Genomic DNA, 22,083 nt, shown 5'->3' on the forward strand with positions numbered 1-22,083 from the left:
CTGCAGCTGAATATTAATGTCTGCTTCGATCAGTTATTAACTGCAAAGAAATTGTGAAAAATTTAAATGTTCAGTCCAGTATTGCAAAACATTTAATTTATATTAATATTCAAGAGAAAAAGCTGTAAATCCTCATGTTTAACATTATTTGTGTTGTAATTAATGACACTGATTTGCAGCAATGATCATTCAAGTATATCTCAGACTAAATGTTTTATTTTTACAACATATTACACAAATATTGCTTTTTATTTATGTGGTAAAAATGTTAGAACAGAAGTTGTTGAAATAAAATAAGATCTATACAATCAGTGAGGGAGCTTTTCATGATCTTAAATCTAATCACAACATCACACTAAATATGGAGTCAGACGTTTGGGTTTTTATATTTTTACATCTTTAAATCTTTAAATTCGTACTTTCTGTTTCGATTACCTGAACCGCAACGCGCATGCGCTTCTTTTTTTAACTGCCCCCTCCGACTTGCCGTCGGAAAGCGAAAAGTCGTCGGAAGCGATAATGTCATACGTGAAACTGGTAACTATTCTTCACGATATTCACCTTTTGACGCCTCAAACGTTGTTACACATCTTCAGCAGTGGTTGTTATGAAGTAAAACACGAGTTTATAATGTTTAAACGATGTAAGTCAAGAACGACAAGCGAGTCAAATGTTGCTAAATCAGTCAACAGCTAATGTTAGCATGCTGCTAGCTGCCGACTTTAACAGGTCGCCGTTCATGAGGAGTAATTTCCGGTAAAGGTGTTTTAATGTGTTTGTCGTGGTGAAGTGTTAAAAAGTGTGTCTGTGTTGGTGTTAAAATACCGTCACAGGCACCACGGGGTGTTTTATCGCACTGAGCTGTGTCTGTGTTCCTCCGGCGGGCCGCCAGGTGGCGCTGTACGCCGCTGCTCCGGGGTTGACGGGCCTGCTGGGCGGCTCCGTGCTCGCCGCTGCCGCCGGGGAGGGGAAGAAGAAGAGCCCGCAGCCCGTCTGGAGCATCGATGAGGTGGGTTCATCAATAACCGGCACGAGGAGGACGAGATCGGGGTCACAGCGTGACGTCACCAGCAACAACGTGACGTCACCAACAACAACGTGACGTCACCGTGGACGTTTCATGTTGGTGTTTCTGCAGGTTCTCACTCATTGCGTCACACTTATGACGTAATCAGTGGTTGCTGAACAAACGGGGGGGGGTTATTATTATTATTATTATTATTATTATTATTATGAAAATGACACCAACTATTAACAGACATGAAATGAAAAGACACAAAACCCACTCAACTGATTTAATGAATGAATGAAGTCTAGATATCAGATATTAGTTATCAGATATTAGATATTAGATATTAGTTATCAGATATTAGATATCAGATATTAGATATTAGATATTAGTTATCAGATATTAGATATCAGATATTAGATATTAGTTATCAGATATTAGATATCAGATATCAGACATTAGATATTAGATATTAGTTATCAGATATTAGATATTAGATATTAGATATTAGTTATCAGATATTAGATATTAGTTATCAGATATTAGATATCAGATATCAGACATTAGATATTAGTTATCAGATATTAGATATTAGTTATCAGATATTAGATATTAGATATCAGATATCAGATATTAGATATTAGATATCAGATATCAGATATTAGATATTAGTTATCAGATATTAGATATTAGATATTAGTTATCAGATATTAGATATCAGATATTAGTTATCAGATATTAGATATTAGATATCAGATATTAGATATCAGACATTAGATATTAGATATTAGTTATCAGATATTAGATATTAGTTATCAGATATTAGATATTAGATATCAGATATCAGATATTAGATATTAGTTATCAGATATTAGATATTAGATATCAGATATCAGATATTAGATATTAGATATCAGATATCAGATATTAGATATTAGATATTAGATATTGACGTCACCTCGCTGCTGTTTGTTTCAGCTGCCGTCTCTCTACTCGACTCCCGAGTCGGTGCTTCAGTACCCGGACCCGGACCCGGAGCCGGGACCTCTGGAGGAGAGCATCTCCTCATTGAGGAAGTGGGCGGAGCCATACACCAACCGGTGTCAGGTTTGAACCATCTTCTGTATCTTCTGTTGGAAAAAATATGACGTTTAATAACTTCTTATTGAACCACATGAGACGGTGAAGTTTCTTTATTTCACACTTCGGTGTTTTAAAATATTATAAAGCTCAAATTGTAGCGTGCAGTTTGAGAAAGTCCAGATTATCTCTGCAATAACTTTCCACCCTAAAGTTTTACGTTATGAAAATGCTCCATAAATAAAATGATATTTCTGTGTTGTTGTTGTTGTTGTTGTTTTGCAGCAAACTACGCAGATGGCAGCGGAGAAAGTTGAGGTGAGTTACTTTGTGAAAGCAAAAGTCAGCCAACATCAGGAACAGCAGCAAAGGGAAATAATCAAATTAATAATTACTAAAAAAAGTGGAAAAACAAATACAACAGGAGGCAAATTTGGAAAATGCTCGTTTTAAAAGACGTCAGATCAGAGCTCATGTAGAAGAGGGAAATGTAACGTAAAGAGTCAACAGTCATAAATGTATGCAGATGAACAGATAACCGTCTCGTCTGTCTCTGATGATGATGTCTGGCCTGCAGCAGGTGTACCGGACCGTGGAGCCCGGCATCAGCACGTCGGTCACCGCCGTCACCGGTGAGTTCGCTGGTCCTGAAATCTTCATCATTTCTCCTGGACGTCGTTCTTCGGCTCCGTTTCTTCACATTTCCTGTTTGTTTTACTGAACGTGTCTAAAAATGGCAAAAATGAACAATTTGAGCTTCAAACTTTCACATTTCAAGAAGCTGAAAAACCATTCAAATGTTTTTTCGTGTTTACCTGAATGATGAAACGGGATTTTGTATATTTGTAAATTTAAATCTTTACAAGTCTTTTACCTCGGGGAACTCTTCATCACGTGACGTCTCCTCCTCCTCCTCCTCCTCCAGATGTGTACAGCTTCCTCAGCGACCCTCCTCCTGACCTCTACCCCAGTGTGGCCGCCGTGGGTTTCTCCGGCTTCCTGGGACTCTACTTGGCCAAAGGTAACCAGATAACAGAAAAACAGGGGGGGGGGGGTCAAAGGGAGGTCAAAGGGAGGTCAAAGGGAGGTCAAAGGGAGGTCAAAGGGAGGTCAAAGGGGTCGGCAGGTAACGTGAAAACAACGACGGGGTCACGTCAGTTCACTCTGAACTCTGAAACCGGTGTCTCGCTCCCTCAGGCTCCAGGGTGAGGAGGCTGCTGTTCCCCGTCGGACTCATGGCCCTCAGCGCCTCCATGTTCTACCCTCAGCAGGCCGCCGCCCTGCTCAAGGTGTGTGTGTGTGTGTGTGTGTGTGTGTGTGTGTGTGTGTGTGTGTGTGGTCCATATTCACGTACAAGACTCGACATGTTCTGAAAAATAAAGAGTCATGTTCAGAACAAATGACATCTACTGTAAACAGGAAGTACTTAAACAGGAAGTACTTAAACAGGAAGTACTCTGCAGGCAGGTTCTCTGTTTCTGCCTCTTCATGTGATCCAGACTGACTTCATGATGTCGAACTGGTTTCAGATGTGGTTTCTGACCCGGTTGTGAGCTTTGTTTTAGACTGGCTTTGGACCTGGTTTTGGTCTAAACTTGGTTTCATCTCACTGATGCAGATAAAAAGATGAATTTGTTGTTATTATAATGTTTCTACACTCAGGACACAGCTGACTTTAATTTTAGGCTCAGATTTCTCCTGTTTCTGGTCACAGGAAGTTGACGATAGGAAAGAGTTCCAGCTGTAAAATCACAGCCTCAGAAACCGAATCTGTCTCCGACATCGTTTGGACTAAAACTTTCCAGGCTCCGTTTGTCGGCGTGCGTTTTGATCTGCGGCTCGTTTCCTGGCAGGAAGAGGGCTTCGCGTCCGGCAGGAAGCTCCGACTGTGAAGCTCTGTGTCGTTTTATTCTGTTTCCGTCCCACTAACGCCGACAGGGCGTCGCACGTCAGCTGGTCACACATGTCGAGGTGAAACCAGGGCGCGTCGTCCGCGTGAAAACACGCCGCAACTTCCTGTCTGCAAGTCCAGACGTTTCTGTGAGAAAACAAAATGAACCGGGAGGTTTTGACAGAAATCCAGACGGCCTGATCAGTTTTAGTTTTAGATTCTGTTCATTTTACATTTTAGTTTCATGTTAAGGTGAAACGCAGCGGATCTATCCCAACATTACACTTCCTGTTTCCTGTTCCAGGATGTTTCGATTGACTTCCCGCATCCGTCGTCTTTTAATAAAATATATAATTAGTCATAAATCTAATAAAATATTTACGGTTTTAGTGTCGTAGCTTTCTTTAATCACGTCTCGTGTTTCCTCCAGGTGAGTGGAGACTCGGCGTACACCTGGAGTCAGCAGGGCCGCGTCGCCGTGGAGACGCTGTGGAAAGACCTGCCGTTTGGCAAAAAGGTGAGTCGGTAGTGAATGCTTCTATCAGCCCTTTACATTTATTAATGCCTTATTAATGATCTGTAAACGGTTTAATAATGGTTTATTAGTGCTTTAGAATGGTTCCTTATTGGTTTATTAATAGTTTATTAATTATTCACTAACAGTTCCTTAATAGTTTGTTAATGGTTTATTAACGGTTCATTAATGGGTGAATATTGTCTTATTAATGGTTCATTATTGGTTTATTAATGTTTATTATTAGTTTATTAATGGTTGTTAAAGGTTCATTAAGAGTTGTTTGGCTCCTCTGACTGTTGCTTCTCTCTTTGGGAAGGCCGAGAAGAAACAGCGAGCGGAGAGCAACGACGCGAGCAGCTGAGGTTTGTCCAGTTTTCCAGATGACCCTCAATCTGCTTCTTGGGACGCTCCTCCTCCTCCTCATCTTCCTCATTATCCTCATCATCCTCCTCACTAAACATTCCTTCTTTCTCCTTCGGTGATTTTCCAGTTCCTGTTTTGGTCTTTGAACCAGGTCACGCTGTCAGCAGCTCCTCCTCACGCTTCAACTTCACTCACTGCCAAACAGAAACTGTTCAAACTCCAAAAAAACATCCAGATTAAATCGACCCGGTCGTTCATTAACTAGTTCTGTTCCTTCAAAGTGATTTCCAGCTGTTTGTTAATCGGCCACATCAATACGACACCAGATGTTTGCTGCAGTCATCAGATCGTTCAGCAGGTTTCATTCATTCTGCTCGTCTGTGAACTGGATCATAAATCAGTCTCTGGAGGTCACCGGACACGATGACATCACAGTGACATCATTCAGAGCAGCGATGTGCTCACAGTCTGTGTTGATCTCCAGATTATTAACAAGCTGTTTAATGTCCACTAATGTGCTGTATATACACTGTAATTAAATCGGATATTTAACAATTATCATTTATTTTTGTCTTATTAGTGATTCATCAAAATATAAAAAGGAAAATGGGAAGTTCCTTTTTAATTCATGCTATTTGTTGTTGTGCAGCTTCTTTTGATTAAAACATTTTTTTTTTACAAAAAGTAAATACCATTCTCTCAAAGCTGCTTTTAAAGAGACTATAATTATTTTTTATTAATTCTTAATTATATTTTGAAGTTTGATTTATTTCCCAAATTATAATATGAAGAATTACATCACATAAGAGATAAACAAACACAAGCCTGGCGAAGTTCAAGATTAAAAAATCAACGAACAGTAAAAATATAATTGGATGAATATTTTTGCTTTTTTTTTTTTTTTTTTTTTGCTGCTAAAAAAAATGACAAAAAACCGTTTGAACTGAAAGTTCCTTCAGTTCGCACATGCTCAGTGGACACTTTCTGATGCTGCATGAGGACGTCGTGTCCTATTGTTGGAACCGTGAAAACCGCTGAAACACTTCCTCCCAGAAAGCCGAACATGGCTGAAACCAGCCGAGCGTTCTCACTTCCTCCCTCTGCTTCTGACCTCTCTTGGTGTCGGTGAACTCTTCGTCATGAGTGAATAATTCATTTGGGAAGTTTTCTGGATGAGTTCCCATCCTGCTTCGCGCCTCAGGAGGAAGATGTATTCAAAAGGAAGGAAGTAAAACATGTTCGTTCACAGATGGAGACATCATTTATTCTCTAAAGGGTCGACTATTATTTTAAGAATGTAATACATATACATATTTAGATATGTATAAAACCTCATATTTGACTAACTTAAGCAGCACAAAAATCAAAGCAGTAAAATTCCTGCAGGAAACCTTTTGAATTAAAAACTTTAATGAGTGAAAATCCGTTAAAATGAAACCTGAGCATCACATGCTGCGATGTCGGCGCTTTTTGTTCCTCTTCAGAGGCTTTGAAGTTCCCCCACTCCTGTGTGCACCAGACATCACCACATTTCTACTTCACATGAGGAAGGAGGTGCTTCACAGATGTCGAGTGTCTTTCTGCACAGCTGGCCGGTTTCAGTTTGCTAAAAAAGCAGCACATTTTGTTATGTTAACAGAAAGCAGCTGGAGGGAGAGGCATCGCTGGAAAAACCGGGAGAATCCGGATTTTATTCCGACACGTCAGCAATGCTGCATCACAACCAAACAGCTGTTCTTTAATTTGAAAGTGTGTGCGTGACACTTCCTGTAGAAAACGCTGCGGTAGAGCAGGAACTCTCCGACCTGCTGAAGCGTCTCCTCGCCGGGTGAATGTTCAACCGCACACGCAGTTTGAATCATTCAACTCATTTTGGCGCTCTGTTTTCTTCTGGGACGTCCCGACAAGATAAGGGGTGGGCGGAGGACACTAATGTGGAGACGGCTGGTTCTCCGTCACAGAAGATAAAGGACCTTTCACACCAGGACATTAACGAGTCGTACGAACGCCTGACGGCCCGACGGCAACGGACCGTTGTGACCTTAACGGTCCGCCGGGTGTCGGCTCGGTTCCCCGTACGTGACCTCACGAGGAGTTAAAACCTGGAACGAGCCAAAACATCTTCAAGAAGCCAAAAGAAGTCCTGGTGCCTTTGGATCAAAGTTAAATGAACCGTAACGTACAAAGAACCCAGAAGAAGGAGACCACGACATGTTGGATCAGTTCTCTTTTTATTGCAAACTTAAGTGACCCTACACGAAAAAAAAAAAAAAAAAAAAAGAATGACAGGTTAGAATAAACACACCTGATTCAGTGTTAATAAGACTGAACTACAACTAGAGTCGTGTTACTGAGAAACTCTTCCCGGTTAGAAGCTGAGCTTCCGTGAATCCGCCGCCACCGTCTGAGCGGAGAAAGAGAAGTCGACTTTCTCTGCTCGGCCCGAAACCTCACCGTCACTCCTCGGCCGGAGTGGCCATCTTCACGAGGCTGTCCTTGTCGAAGCGGAAGAGCCTCCAGCCCTCCTCCTGAGAAAGGTCCTCGGCGCCGCGCCGCTTGTAGAACTGGACGGACGGCTCGTTGTTCTCCGCCACCACGAACATCATGCCGGTGCAGCGCGTCTTCATCGCCAGCTGGAGGAGGGACGGAGAGCACGACGTCAAATCAAATCTGTCCTGACCGAACTCTGGCGGTCTAGTGGGCGGAGTCGGGTCGTTCTACAAGGACCTGGCGTTTGGTTTTAGTTTTATTTCCCTTTAAGTTCTGCAAAAAGTAAATTTATTTTTAGCTTGAACTCTTCTTTGTTGAGCTTTGAGCCGCGTCATGAACATGTTTTCCTGGTTTAGTTTGTGTTCTTGCTGGTCATTAAAACTCTCTTCAGAATGAGAAAAATGCACGTTACTGTACAAATATCTGTCCTTAACATCAGTGAAATAAAAATATGTATTTAAAAATGATGTAATTTTCCTTTTTTTTGTTGCTTTCATCTCTAATTTTCTGCATTTTGATTCTGAAAACTTTCAAAACAAAGAAGCAAAAGTGAGAATTGAACCAAGTTTCCGGCGGCCAGATTATGTACAAAATAGAAAGACAGTTATGATGGATGACAGTTAATACAAATAACTATTTACAGAGTACTTTTCAAAGCACAGTTACAAACAAGGAATAAAAGTGGGGAAAACATGAATCTAACACTTGAAATAAACCCCGTCAGGAAAGAAAACCTGAGATGATCAGAGCTTCAGCGGTGAGTTACATGTCTGCTGAAAGCAGCATTAAATAAAGCTGCTGGCGCTGCAACCTTTAATTTAGCAAACATACTCACATTGCTGAGGTGCCGCAGGATCTCCGAGCCGATGCCCATCCCTAACAACCAGAGGAGAGATCGTGAGTAAAGAAGCTGCAGAGAAACCGGAGCAGACGAGGAAAAAAAGAAAAGAAAAGGTTTGAGATGTCTCTCACCTCTGCACTCGTCCATGACGTAGAACTCCTCCAGGTACAGCTGCTTGCCGACCCAGGGGTCGTAGGTGAAGTAGTACATGGCGAAACCCACCACCTTCGCATCTGCACGGACACGTTACATCACAAAAACTTTACACTTCAAAATCAAAAGTTACAAAGTGATTTACAGAAGAAATTCTGATAAATAAAAAAAAGAATAAACCAAACTGTACCAGATCTACTTTAATAAAAACAAATCTATAAATACTTTTTTATACAACACTGATTACCTGTAGCTACTTCTCAGGTTTACAGGAGCACAAATAGTGAAAGTATAATATACCATTTGTTATTCTGCTTCACTGTAAATAGCCCTTATTTACCGGGAAAAGTTGATCTGAGGCGGTAACATATGTTAAAAAAATTAGGTCACAGTTGAGCTGAGCGACGAGTCAGCAAATCAGCATGTAGATTTTTAAACATGAGACCCGTGTGTTTCGACCGGGGCTGAACACCTGCGCTGTACTGAGTTTACAGAAACAGGAAGCAGAGCCTGTGGAGCCTTCGAGGCGTGACGCTGAAACGCTTTCAAAAAGAAAAGAAGAAGGTCAAAGTGAGCAGCCAGCTGTGTTCCTCACCATCACTGCTGCTCTCTCCCTGGATCTCAGCAATGATGCAGTGGTAAAACGGGGTGTCGCCAAATCCATCCTCCAGGAGTTCTGCAAGGAAACACCACCGTTGAATAAAAACAAACACCAAGAAGAAGAAGAAGAGTTTTGTGGGTGGCTTGAAACTCACCTTTTTCCGTCAGCGTCACCTGGTGCTCCATCTCCTCGTACTTTGCGAGCTCCTGCGACAACAAAGAACAGAGCGTGTTGGGTGTTTGGTACTGGTGACAGTAGAGCAGCTCAAATTCTTTATTTCACATAAACACAGACACTTTTTTTTTTTTTTTTTTGGAGTTCACTGAGGTAAATATAGCTTTCCCCCCCCGGGAATGTCACCACAGACACGCAGCTGGTCTAAATAATAATCCTGCAGATGTAGAGGCTCTAATCAGCAGACCGCAGGATAAACCACCATTGTAAAACAAAAACGTTTGAGATTATGACTTTAAGATTGGTTTCTTTGCAATAAAACCCAATATACTTTGACAACACAGCCTTATCCTGTGGAAAACTTTTAATTTAAATCATTTTACTCTGAAAAAATAAAATGAGGATTTATTTGTTGTTAGTTTATGACTTTTTTTGTCCCAACGTATGTGATAATACCAACATTATACTGTTATAAATAATGTGTGAAATATTTGAGGGCTCTCTGTGCGTGTTAACTGGAAACTATTTTGAAAACCCATGAGTGAATTCCTGATGGGACTATTGTCCCCGGTTCCCCTCAGCTGACCGGATAAGCAGTGAAACGCAGCCCGTGTTGTTGATGTCAGCTCGGCAGTGACGTCACACCAGGGCGACCTGGATGAGGACGTCATCCCGACGCAGACAGACTGACCATATTTGGAAAAGTGGCAGTCGGAGCGGAAATGAGTCGTCTGGCCGTAAACAAAGGCCCCCGGCGGTGTCCCGGTACCGAGCTCACCCGCGGATATCCCCCGGTTATTTCGCGCCTGCCTCCCGTTTATCGGTGTTTTAACGGCATCCTCTACTTATGTTGTCGTCTTCGACACCGGTCACGGCTAACTGACGGTTAGCTAAGCAGGTTGACGCCACCTCCGCTGCGACCGTTACCGTTGAGCTCCCGTCGACTAAGACCGTTTCTGACCGAACATCCGGTGCTGTCTGCGGGCCTACGGGCCTACCTTCACCAGTCGTAATATATCAGACACGTCCCTGGGTTCAGCTTTTCGTAATTTATACTCCATTTTCTTCTTTTACTCTTTTTTCCTTTCGTTAGAAGTCCTCTGTACGTGAAGTGAAAGATTAGTTGTTTCTTCATTCGCTTCCAAGTGGCTTGTCCCCCACAGTCAGCCTCTGGTCCGGACGCGTTCGTCGACACAAGAACATTCAGTTGAAGACGCCCTCGGCCGGGTCGCTGCCGTTAATCTGCTCCCTCCTTTGTTTACATGGGGGCTTTTATACCCGGCACGCGCTGGAAGGCGATTGGTCGGCTCTCACGGCTTCTCCTGTTTCTGACCAATCAGCAGCGTCCTCTGGCCGCCGTTTAATCCGACCGGGGCACAAAGAATGCTCACGTGATCGGTCAGCTGGCGTCATAACATCTTTGTTGTTGATGGCGGAAGCAGAAACTTTTGGGACTTTTTAAGTAAAATGAACGATTCTACTTTATGAAATCACTCAGTTTTAATACAGTTTGCTGCATCTTTGACGGATTTAACTAATTCAATATTTTTCTGTAAAATAAGATTTATTTGATTAAAGTAGAAGAATATTAACCGTCTTTCTCAGTGGTTCTTAAACGCTCAGCAATAATGACTACTGAGGTATCAACAACAGGATTCTCCTCCACGTACCTGAGGTGGTGATAATAATCACTCACCATCCTCCTGCACAAGTGGAATTTTCCACTACTCAGAAAACATGGTAAGGTGGGGGTAGGGTGTGTGAAACCAAGTGATGGATGAAGTAACACGTTTTATTTTGTTTTTTTACTCTTTCTTTGGTTTTCGTCCGTTTGGAGATGATTTGCACCTACTGTTTGTCATTTGGCACCTTTTTTTTTTTGCAGTTGTTGTAGAACTCTTAGGGATCATTAGGTCTCTTTGTGTGTTCAGTAATCGTTCCATGCTTGAGATATTTCAGCACTTCAACTGTCCTCTTCAGCCTTTACATCAGCCCCTTTACACCAGTTAAAGGTCCAATATCACACTGTGAAAATACTGCATTTAAAACCTTAGATAAGTAAAAAAGAATGTAAATATTATGAGGTATTAAAGTCTTTTACAATCAGCCCACATGATTGTTTTTGTACATTTTACTGCAGTAGATGTTTAAGGTTGAGCCTATTTTAACTGCTTTATGTACTGTTGGTTACTTGAAGCTAAAGTGATGCGTCATACTCTACAGCAGAGGTCTTCAACAGGGGGTCCGCGACCCCTAGGGGGTCCGCGGAGGTACTGCAAGGGGTCCGTTAAATATTTGGTTGATTTGACAATTCTATTTGTTTTTTCAAATTTTTTTTCCACAAATTTAAATGTCTTTAAATACACATTAACATGAATCCAACATATTGTACCGAATGGATAAATGGAGGCAGAAGATGTTATCTTTCAGTCAGAAATGCACATTCAGCGACACACAGGAGCTCTCAAGCTGGACACCGGTTCACCCACAGCAGGAGACCAGCCTGGACCTGTCCCTCCAAGCCTGGACCCGTCCCTCCAAGCCTGGACCCGTCCCTCCAATTCTGGACCTGTCCCTCCAAGTCTGGACCTGTCCCTCCAATTCTGGACCCGTCCCTCCAAGTCTGGACCTGTCCCTCCAAGTCTGGACCAGTCCCTCCAAGCCTGGACCTGTCCCTCCAAGCCTCCTGCTCTCCTCCAGTTTAATATAAAACACAATTTTATCCAACATGTATAGTAGGGGGTCCCTGCTCCATCTCTATCAGTTTGGGGGTCCTTGGCCTGAACTACGTTGAAGACTCCTGCTCTCATTGTGTTTTTGTGCATCAGTGAAAACCAGAGTTTGTTTTTGTTTTTGTTTTTTTTAGCTTTGTGAAAAATGTTCCAGCTTTTCCTCGTTGGGTTTGTAAACAGTCAGTTTCTGACTGTGACAGACCTCCCCAGAAGCTCCACTCTGCTCTCGAAGGGGAAAGTCTGACGTGAAGATCCCAGCGTCTTACGTCATCAGCCGAGTGGGCGGGGCGACGTCCCAACACGGAAACAGACCTGTGGTGGAGCCTGGTTGGCACAGCTCAGCTCCTGGAGACAGAAAATAAAAACGATTTTCTCCTTTTTCTTCCGGCTCACCTGCTTCGTTTGGACCGTCGGACCTTTGACTGTCATTCCGGAAGGCATCATGCTCTCACGGAGGTCAGTGGGATTCAAAACACGCTTTCATAGTTCACGCCACCGCTGCTAACAGTTAGCATGCTGCTAGGAACGCTGAGCAGCCCGTAAACCGGTGACTCGTCCCGGTGTTTTACCGTTTAACGACCTTAATGGGACAGGAACGGAGAAGGTAGCGCCACCTGGTGGAGTTAACGGGGCAGGGAGGGGCGGTGTTTACATTCAGGGTGTGTTAGGTTCAACCAGCTGCAGCAAACACCCAAAAACATGAACAGATTAAAACATTAAAAACGGATTAAAACAGGATGTAAAGTCATTTTTACTGAAGTGCAAGTTCATTTACTTTATTTCAGCGTTTTCACGTGTGATTTGGGGCTTAATGTCATTTTAGGCATTTAAAAAAAATGAATTAATAAAATAAAAAATGAATTGTAAAATATTTAAGTATAATAATAAGTAGTAGATATATTTATCCTTCTGAAATGTTGTGAAATACAGTTTTGAGGTGTGAATATGTTTCCACGTCCGTGATGAACTGAGCTTTCAGCTTTTTCTCAGTTTCAGTGTGAAGTTGGTTTCGTGTCCGCTCAGCTGTTCTGTGTCCTCAGCTGTTCTGTGTCCTCAGCTGTTCTGTGTCCTCAGCTGCTCTGTGTCCTCAGCTGCTCTGTGTCCTCAGCTGTTCTGTGTCCTCAGCAGCAGGACGGGTCAGATCAGGTGTGAGGTTATAATTAGAAGACTCGTTGGTCTCCGGGTCATCTGGGGGTGCGTTTGTTTTTGTAACCTTCAGGCTGCTGTTGCTGCGGTCGGCCGGGTCCTTGACCGGCCGGTCGTTCTGCACGGGGCGACCGTCCAAGCAGGACAGGACGCCCGACATGGCAGAGGGTAAGAGAGCACTTCCTGTTTCACACGAGACCCCCCCCCCCCCCCATACAACAACATACGGTCTGTGTGCAAGTCACACTGCCTTTACTTTGAATAGATACACACACGTTCACACCTGGGTTCAGTGTTTTGTAGATTATTACCATGATCTCCTCTGATCTCCTCTTACCTCCTCTGACCTCCCTTGACCCCCTCTGATCTCCTCTGATCTCCTCTGACCTCCCTTGACTTCCTCTGATCTCCTCTGATCTCCTCTGACCTCCCTTGACTTCCTCTGATCTCCTCTGACCTCCCTTGACTTCCTCTAATCTCCTTTGATCTCCTCTGATCTTCTCTTACCCCCTCTGACCTCCTCTGATCTCCTCTTACCCCCTCTGATCTCCTCTGATCTCCTCTGATCTCCTCTGACCTCCCTTGACTTCCTCTGATCTCCTCTGATCTCCTCTGACCTCCCTTGACTTCCTCTAATCTCCTTTGATCTCCTCTGATCTCCTCTTACCCCCTCTGACCTCCTCTGACCTCCCTTGACCTCCTCTGACCTCCCTTGACCTCCTCTGTCCTCTGACTCTGCACATTTTGAATCGTTTTTGTCTCTCCACAGGAAACCCACTGTTACACGTGTCGAATGGTGTGTTGGTAAAACTCTGAACCACCTTTTAATTCTCCTGATCAACTCTGACTGAACTTTACTTCCTGCATGTTCATTGTTTGTGTTCTACCTTGTTTCAGCTCTTCCTCTGCACCACCTTCTGGTTGGTCTGGATCTGCACAGCAGTAGAGATACCCCTTCCCTCCCCACCCCACCACCCCACCCCCCCACCACCCCACCACCACCCCCCGCAGCAGTTACTAACCTGTTTCCTTCTTCCTACCTCTGTGTCGCTGCTTCAGCTTCAGTGTTTGCTTTTATTCTGTCTCCCTGTTCGGGCCTCGCTGAGCTGCAGCAGTTTAATGAGATCTTCACTGACAGCCTGACGGAGACGGTGTAAAAACACGCAGCCTTTGAATCTTTGGTTTGTGTCACCGCTCCGCTCCGCCTCAGTGACACCAACACACTGGATCTGAACCGTTTCCTCTGCGTTACAGTGAGGAACCGGCTGAGGCAGATCGTGGGAGCTTCCAGCAACTGGAGGTACCGAACCGTCCAATCAATGATCAATACAATATACATCCTCATCGTACGTTATCTTCATGGTATTGTTTCGGTTTCTTCATCGTGTCGTATCGTCATCATTCTGGATTGCACCATTTCTTCATCTTTATCATCACTTGACATTATTTTCCCATATTCTATCCATTTCATTTTTTTAAATTTTTTTTTTATTGGATGTCATCACATCGTATCGTATAGTATCTTTATTCAATTCAATTCAATTCAATTCAAATTTATTTAAATAGCACCAAATCACAACACAGGTTATTTCATGGCACTTAACACATTAAAGTCTTTACAGCAGAACTTTACAACATTATACAGAGAAACCAACAATTCATCAATTCAACAATTCAACAATTCCCACATAAGCTAGGAGGGAAAAAAGTCCTCTTTAAGGGAGAAAAACCTCCAACAGGGAAGAAAAACTCCCTTTAACAGGAAGAAACCTCCAACAGAACCAGGATCAGAGGTGGAGAACATCTGTTAACAGAACCAGGATCAAAGGTGGGCGGAGCTTCTGTTAACAGAACCAGGATCAGAGGTGGGCGGAGCATCTGCCTCGACCGGTTGGGGTGAGAGGAGAGCAGAGAGAGAAAAGGACAGCATAGAGATAGAAGAGAAGAACTGTTGGTGGAGACGACAATCACAGAGCAGAGACATGCAGCTCCATGACGGGACATCTGGAAAAGAAAGAACAGAAACTACACGAGTGAAGGAACTGAATGGAGACAACAGATAATAAGAAGAAACTATGGGAGAGAAGAAGATGGTGAGGTATGAGTCAGTTAAAGAGTAGGAGGAAAGAAAAGAAGCTCAGCATGTAACGAGGTCTCCCAGCAGCCTCGGCCTATAACAGCATAACTAAGGGTTGGTTCAGGTCTACCTGAGCCAGCCCTAACTATAGGCTTTATCAAGAAGGAACGTTTTGAGTCTAATCTTAAAGCTAGAGAGGGTTTCTGCCTCTCCAACACAAACTGGGAGCTGGTTCCACAGGGGAGGAGCCTGAAAACTGAAGCTCCGCCTCCCATTCTACTTCTGTAAACTCGAGGAACCACAAGTAGACCAGCGTACTGAGAGCGAAGTGCTCTGCCAGGATTATATGGTTCTATAAGATCTCTAAGATATGATGGAGCCTGGTCATGTAGAGCTTTGTAAGTCATCAAGAGAATTTTAAATTATATTCTTGATTTCACAGGAAGCCAGTGAAGAGAAGATAAAACTGGAGAAATATGATCTCTCTTGTTAAATCCCGTCAGTTCTCTTGCTGGAGCATTTTGGATCAGCTGCAGGGTTTTTAATGAGTAATTTGGAAATCCTAACAACAAGGAATTACAATAATCTAGTCTCGAAGTAACAAACGCATGAATGAGTTTTTCTGCGTCACGCTGAGGAAGGATTTTCCTGATTTTATTAATATTACGTAGATGAAAGAAGGCAGTTCTGGAGATTTGCTTTATATGGTGTCTAAAGGACAAATCCTCATCAAAGATGACTCCAAGGTTCCTCACAGTTTTGCTGGAGGCCAAGACAACGTCATCTAGAGTAACTAAGTGATTACAGAAAGAGTTTCTGAGGTGTTTAGGACCAAGTACAAGAACTTCTGTTTTGTCTGAATTTAGAAGCAGGAAGTTTTTGGTCATCCAGGCCTTTATGTCTTTTAGACAGGCTTCAAGTTTTACTAACTGATTAGTTTCATCTGGTTTTATAGAAAGATATAGCTGAGTGTCATCTTCATAACAATGGAAGTTGATGCAGTGCTTCCTGATGACATCTCCTAATGGCAGCATGTACAAAGTAAAAAGTATTGGGCCTAACACTGAGCCTTGTGGAACTCCATAACTAACTATTGTTTGTCTGGAAGACTCATTGTTGACATGGACAAACTGGAATCTATCTGATAAGTAGGATTTGAACCAGTCTAATGCAGTTCCTTTAATCCTCGTAACGTCTTCTAATCTCTGTAATAAGATCGTATGATCAATCGTATCAAAAGCAGCACTGAGGTCCAGAAGAACAAGTACAGAGACGAGTCCATTATCTGAGGCTAATAAAAGGTCATTAGTAACTTTCACCAGAGCTGTTTCTGTGCTATGATGAACTCTAAAGACTGAACATCTTCAAACAGATCATTCCTTTGTAAATGATCAAAAAGTTGATTTGCAACACCTTTTTCAAGGATTTTAGAAATAAACGTCAGGTTGTAAATTGGTCTGTAGTTTCCTAAAACAGCTGATCAAGAGTCGGCTTTTTAAGTAAAGGTTTAATTACAGCCACTTTAAAAGCCTTATATAAGTCTTATATAATATTAGACTCTCCTTCCAGGCAGGTGAAATTCTTCTAAATTAGTGGAACTCCATTTCCTTTCCATCTTTCTAGTCGCTGCCTAGCAGAGCGTAGTTCTGAGTTGTACCATGGAGACAACTTCCTCTGGTTCATGACTCTCTTCTTCAGAGGGGCGACATCATCTAGAGTTGTAGCAGAGATACTGCCGTGTTTTCTACCAGATGATCCACTTGTGTGGGACTAAGATCAACGTAGATGTCTTCCACTGCTTTAACACACGGCATCGAAGAGGATAAACATGTAACTGCTTCCTTAAACTTGGCCACGACATCATCTGACAGACATCTACTGTAGTGGGATTTATTCCCACATGCTGTGTCGTCCATTAATGTAACTTCAGATGTTAATAAGAAGTGGTCCGACAAAACAGGGTTTGGAGGAAATACAATTACATTTTCAGTTTCCATCCCATACGACAGAACCAGATGGAGGGTGTGGTTACTACGGTGACGGGTTTATTTACATCCTGATAAAAGCCTATAGAATCTAATAATGAGCTGAAAGTAGAACTGAGGCTGTCGTTGTCCACGTCAACATGAATGTTAAAGTCTCCCACTATCATCACTTTATCTGAACTCAGCACTAAATCTGATCAAAAGTCAGAGTTCAGTTAGAAACTCTGAATAAGGACCAGGTGGGAGATAAACAACAACAATACAATCCGTTTCTCTGCTTTCCAGTTTGGGTGTGAGACTAAGAGTCAGACTCTCAAATGATTTATAACTAAGTTTAGGCTTTGGATTAATTGATAAACTTGAGTGGAAGATTGCTGCCACTCCTCCTCCTCCTCCTCCTCCTCCTCCTCCTCCTCGGCCTGAATCTCTAGGAATATGATAATTATGAATTGTTTCATATTGTCTTTATTGTAACTTTATCTTACCGTATAGTTTTGTTTTATTTGTATCTTTATTGTATCTAATTGTATCGTTTTATATATAAAAATCGGTGAGTTTCCTTTATATCTTCCTCTTTCTACTTCTGTTCATAAAGTAATGTATAAGATAAATATAGAAAACAAACAAAGAAGATAATGACACATAAACTCCTGTAAAAATAATCATAAATATATTGACGACAACAGATCCAGGGAGTGTATCTTTAACGTGTTATATATATTGTTTGTTTTGTAATGTAGAGACCACCAGCAGGCCATGTCAGAGCGCGTGTCGCTGTCGTCCATGTTGGCCAAATCCCAGAAGGACCTGCCGGCCAAAACGATGAAGGACAGCTACCTGGAGGTGCACCTGCCGCTGGGCTCCGAGCCGCAGCTCCGGGAGAAGTACCTCACCTTCCACAACACCGTCAGGTAAACAGGAAGTGGCGGTTGAAGGATGCCGCATTCAATCCGTGATTTCCTGTCTCTCACTGGTCTCGTGTCTCGTCTCAGGTTCGGTAGGCTCCTGGAGGACTTGGACAGTTTAGCAGGTAATCACATGAACATCTTGATTTCTGTTCAGGTTGGACAGGAAAAGCTCCACAAACTAACCAACATGTCTCCTCAGTCCTCATCTCTTACTCTCACACCTACAACTCCACACTGAAGAAGTCTCCTCTGTCCATCGTCACCGCCCTGGTGGACAAGATCGGTAAGACGCGCTCGCGTGTCGGGAACGATCACGCTGACAGTTTGTTTTGTTTGCTCCTAAAGTTGTTGTTGTTGTTGTTTTGTGTGTGTGTGTGTCAGACATGAGGCAGCACGTCATCTACCCCGACTGCGACATCAAGTTCAGCGGCCGTGTGACGTGGGTGGGGAAGACATCCATCGAAGCCAAGATGCACATGTCGCAGGTGCACACGATCACCTGCACACAACATGCAGGACGTTCTATAATTGATCTACTGGGGTCTGAAAAGTGAAGCAGATGCAGCAGTGCCTTAAAGTGCAGTACCGCTGGGCGCCACTAGGGGCTGCTGCCAAAAAAACCCTCCAATAGACTCCCATTGAAAAAGCATCAAGTTCTCTCCTGAATTACAAAGTCATGATGGTGTTTTTACCTAAATTCTCATCGATTAGATACTAAACCTCAAACGCAGATGTTTGGGGGCGTGTCTGGAGTCAGGTTTCCGGTAGAGGTGGGCGGGGCATAGTGTCCTCCTCCTCCTCCCCCATCTCGTCCAAATGTGGTCATTTCTTAGAGGCTTAGAGAGCGTTCAGTGTTTCTCTGCTTGTTTTATGTGGTGAAGAAACATTTTCCTGAACGAACTGTGTCTCCTTCAGTACCGTGAGGGAGCTTACGCCCCCGTTCTGGACGCCACGTTCGTCATGGTGGCCCGCGACCCGGAGAACAAGAGGTGAGCTTCACGCATTCATTCAGGATCGACGTGTTCCTCGTTACGTTTCTGTTTTCATCCCAGACTCTCTGATGTTTTTAATCCTCCAGAGCAGCGTTCGTGAATCCGCTGCAGCCCGACGGGCTGGAGGAGGAGAAGCTCTTCCAGGAAGGAGAAGGTACGACGCCGGCTCAGATGACATCCAATCTTTCTGTTTCCTCTCCGCCACGTTTTTTAGTTGTATTTCTTTTTGTGGTCTGCAGCGAATAAATTGCGTCGCGTGGAGTTGAGCACGGCGTCGCTGCTGAAGGTCGCGCCCACCGACGAGGAGAGGAAGATCGTTCACAGTCTGTTCCTCAACACCCTCGACACAAAGTACGACTCACACGTCACAAACGGAGTTCATACAAGTCTTAAATCTGACGTGTTTCTGACCTCTGACCTCTGATTCAAATAAGAAATCCAGTAAATCAGCTGACTTTAATAACAAAATGACTATTACACAGATTACAGAGGAGTATTTTAATTATTCAGATTTAGAATCAAAATTTTCTGTGAAATACATCACATTTGAATTAAATGTAATTTCACTCAACATGAACATTTATTTTTGACCCTTCAGAGGAAAGACTTTGTGTTGATTGGACAACTGGGTGATTGTGTCGGTGTTCCTGATAAAAGGCTCTCTGACTGTGTAGTATTAGAAAGGACTTGAATTACATTATCCGTCTATGAAACCACATCTGAGTCAGTAATAATACTATACTTTATCTTATTCAATATTAATTAGTGCACAATACTTCCTGGAATAATATTTTTTTCTGTCACATTTCAGCTCAGAAACATCTGTTTTTATTGCTGCATGTGATGCTTTTAATGCAAAGTAACAGTAAAACTTTTAGCTTTCAGGGTTGTTTTGTTTTAATATTTGGTGTAATGCTGCGTGTGCTATTTTTAACTGTGTTTCAGCACAGTCAGTTTCCGTGGCAGAGTTCTGCCTCCGAACTCGGTGTGGATGGAAGATGCCAAACTGAAGGGGCTGGAGATCTGCCACCCGCAGGTGAGAGGAGGGAACTGGACATTTAAGGCACCATAAAGATCAATATTTCCACACTGAGGCTGATTTGAAGTCCTGAGCACGAGAATGGGACCAGTGTCCCTCAGCATTTTACACTTTTAGATCTTTATTTTTATTTTACTCGTACGTGTTACAAATACAGTGTGTACAGTTTTGTTTTTAAAAAGGTGGAAAAATTGTTTTCTTACAGGTGATTCTTGTATTAGAACTATTTAGTTTTTTTTGCAACGGATTTTCCTGAAAACGCCACCGGAGAGACTGATAGTTGCACACGATCTCTATTTAACTGAATACTGCCCCCTGCTGGCGTGAGAGAAGGTTTGACTGAACAGGTCAATGAACGAATGATGTTTTTGTTTGTGTCTCGTGCAGGAGAGGAACATCTTCAACAGGATATTCGGAGGTTTCCTGATGAGGAAGGCGTACGAGCTGGGCTGGGCCAACGCCTGCTCCTACGGGTGAGAGTGTTGTCGTAGAGAGGAAGAAGATTCACCTGAAGCACATTTTGTGATCTCATCGACCTTCATCCTTCATCTTTGTGCTGCAGAGGCTGCCGGCCCAGTCTGGTGGCTGTAGATGACATCCTCTTCCAGAAGCCGGTGGACATCGGCTCTCTGCTGCTGCTCTCGTCGCAGGTAAAGAAAAAAGCACCACAAAACATATCGGGAATTTCAGATTACACACGATCGGCTGCAGCCGTGAATCATGTTTTTACATATTTTGAGAGACGCAGCGGACTCAGGAACAGGAGGTAACCTGAACCCTGTGTGTGTGTGTGTGTGTGTGTGTGTGTGTGTGTGTGTGTGTGTTTCAGGTGTGTTACACACAGGGGAAGTACATCCAGGTCAGAGTTCACAGCGAGGTGTTCGACCCGCTGACCAACCAGCACAACACCACCAACGTCTTCCACTTCACCTTCGTCTCCGACTGCGACGTGCCCAACATCATCCCCAAGACGTACGGAGGTGAGCGGCTGGTCACATTGGATCGTTTACATTATTGGTTGTTATCAGTTTTTCAGGTTATTTGTCTTTAATCTCTGTCATCGTAATTTTATTACCTGTGTGTTTGTCTGTGACTGATAATTCTTTCTTTTTTTTAATGTTTTTAGATTTTTGTCATTTTAGTTTATTAATTTTGTTATTATTTGTTTTACTTTTGTTTTATATACATATATTTATTATTATTATTTTAATTCGTTTTTCAGCTGTGTAGTAGTAATTATTATTAGCATTAGCTGTGTGTTTGTGTGTGACCTCTGACCTTCTGTTTGATGTGTTGGTGTGCGTCCCACAGAGTCGATGCTGTTCCTGGACGGGAAGAGACACTTCAACCAAACCGTGCAGGGCTGAGCGATCAGTCAGAGCAGCGAGTGTGTCGGCTCTGAAGAACAAATATCCTGCTTCGCTTCACGCACGGTGTTACACTTCATTATGTTACAGTCTTGTATTCCACAGCTGCTTGTACGCACAAACCTTTACTTTTCTTTTTTGTTTACGTTGAATGAGAAGCTTTATTTTGCTCTGAGGGGGACGACAGTGCAACTTTTCAGGCCTTAAGCTGTGTATTTACTCAAATGCAACAAAAAAACCCGACCTATTTATCTTGACTTTACAGTCGTCCCCACGTCTTTTCTTTGTGTTTGACGCTCTATGTTACATTATTTAGAGAGATTTTGTGGTTTTGCTTTGTTTAAGAGTACATACGTGCAAATATTATGCTCTCGTACTCAAGTGGACATTTTTTAACTTTCATGTACAGGAAATAAAGTTTGTAAAAAAAAAGGCCAACGATAAGAGAAGCTGTAATAGTTTCTCGTGATGTTTGGTTTCCTAATTTTAACGTACGTGTCGTGAACAAAAAGGGAGGAAAAGGAAAGTAACATGCATGAAGAACCGTCCCTACCCGGGATCGAACCACGGCCCTCAGAGACTGTTAACCATGTGACATGTACTCTCACCATTTGAGGAAATCTATTACCAAAGAGCTAAAGCTCTTATCTGCTAGTAAACCATCCAATTTATCCCTTTGATTAATAAAAAAAAACAACTCCACCGTTTATTCTTTATT

The 22,083-nt window shown here is 42.8% G+C and overlaps 3 protein-coding genes across 4 annotated transcripts; 2 read left to right on the top strand and 1 right to left on the bottom strand.

The window, feature by feature from the left end:
- The first annotated feature begins 482 nt into the window (after nucleotides 1-482).
- On the top strand, nucleotides 483-7,817 carry apoob (apolipoprotein O, b). Its single transcript, XM_069142144.1, has 10 exons — nucleotides 483-537; nucleotides 893-1,009; nucleotides 1,988-2,116; nucleotides 2,375-2,407; nucleotides 2,667-2,721; nucleotides 3,015-3,110; nucleotides 3,287-3,378; nucleotides 4,411-4,497; nucleotides 4,814-4,859; nucleotides 6,500-7,817. Exons 1-9 carry the CDS (start codon nucleotides 520-522, stop codon nucleotides 4,856-4,858), a joined length of 672 nt encoding a protein of 223 aa, XP_068998245.1. The 5' UTR covers nucleotides 483-519; the 3' UTR covers nucleotide 4,859; nucleotides 6,500-7,817.
- LOC138193866 (diamine acetyltransferase 1-like) lies at nucleotides 7,075-10,378 on the bottom strand. The gene is made up of 6 exons (XM_069142145.1): nucleotides 10,118-10,378; nucleotides 9,100-9,151; nucleotides 8,940-9,020; nucleotides 8,323-8,424; nucleotides 8,186-8,226; nucleotides 7,075-7,493 (listed from the first exon to the last, which is right to left on the bottom strand). Exons 1-6 carry the CDS (start codon nucleotides 10,178-10,180, stop codon nucleotides 7,317-7,319), a joined length of 516 nt encoding a protein of 171 aa, XP_068998246.1. The 5' UTR covers nucleotides 10,181-10,378; the 3' UTR covers nucleotides 7,075-7,316.
- A 1,740-nt stretch (nucleotides 10,379-12,118) lies between these two features.
- Nucleotides 12,119-22,067, top strand: acot9.1 (acyl-CoA thioesterase 9, tandem duplicate 1). Of its 2 annotated transcripts, XM_069142141.1 has the most exons (16): nucleotides 12,119-12,307; nucleotides 13,071-13,165; nucleotides 13,767-13,793; nucleotides 14,252-14,297; nucleotides 17,800-17,970; nucleotides 18,052-18,089; nucleotides 18,167-18,250; nucleotides 18,349-18,452; nucleotides 18,883-18,956; nucleotides 19,046-19,113; nucleotides 19,199-19,310; nucleotides 19,905-19,995; nucleotides 20,386-20,471; nucleotides 20,561-20,648; nucleotides 20,828-20,978; nucleotides 21,310-22,067. In XM_069142141.1, the coding sequence occupies exons 1-16, from the start codon at nucleotides 12,294-12,296 to the stop codon at nucleotides 21,363-21,365; spliced, it is 1,305 nt and encodes a 434-aa protein (XP_068998242.1). In that variant the 5' UTR covers nucleotides 12,119-12,293; the 3' UTR covers nucleotides 21,366-22,067. The 2 variants fall into 2 exon arrangements, with proteins under 2 accessions (XP_068998242.1, XP_068998243.1); XM_069142142.1 differs by lacking the exon at nucleotides 13,767-13,793.
- Nucleotides 22,068-22,083: the final 16 nt, after the last annotated feature.

The sequence above is a fragment of the Embiotoca jacksoni genome, unplaced genomic scaffold, assembly GCF_022577435.1.
Source record: "Embiotoca jacksoni isolate LCO1_2020_lvr unplaced genomic scaffold, fEmbJac1.0.p SCAF_98, whole genome shotgun sequence".
Classification (NCBI taxonomy): domain Eukaryota; kingdom Metazoa; phylum Chordata; class Actinopteri; family Embiotocidae; genus Embiotoca; species Embiotoca jacksoni.

Coding starts and splice junctions, on each gene's coding strand:
- apoob (XM_069142144.1), top strand. Junction 2,117..2,374: donor CATACACCAACCGGTGTCAG/GTTTGAACCATC, acceptor GTTGTTTTGCAG/CAAACTACGCAGATGGCAGC. Junction 2,408..2,666: donor TGGCAGCGGAGAAAGTTGAG/GTGAGTTACTTT, acceptor TCTGGCCTGCAG/CAGGTGTACCGGACCGTGGA.
- LOC138193866 (XM_069142145.1), bottom strand. CDS start 10,180: ATGGAGTATAAATTACGAAAAGCTGAACCCAGGGACGTGTCTGATATA. Junction 9,152..10,117: donor ATATATTACGACTGGTGAAG/GTAGGCCCGTAG, acceptor TTGTTGTCGCAG/GAGCTCGCAAAGTACGAGGA. Junction 7,494..8,185: donor TCCTGCGGCACCTCAGCAAT/GTGAGTATGTTT, acceptor TCCCTCCTCCAG/CTGGCGATGAAGACGCGCTG.
- acot9.1 (XM_069142141.1), top strand. Junction 14,298..17,799: donor GGAGCTTCCAGCAACTGGAG/GTACCGAACCGT, acceptor TTTGTAATGTAG/AGACCACCAGCAGGCCATGT. Junction 19,114..19,198: donor GCTCTTCCAGGAAGGAGAAG/GTACGACGCCGG, acceptor TGTGGTCTGCAG/CGAATAAATTGCGTCGCGTG.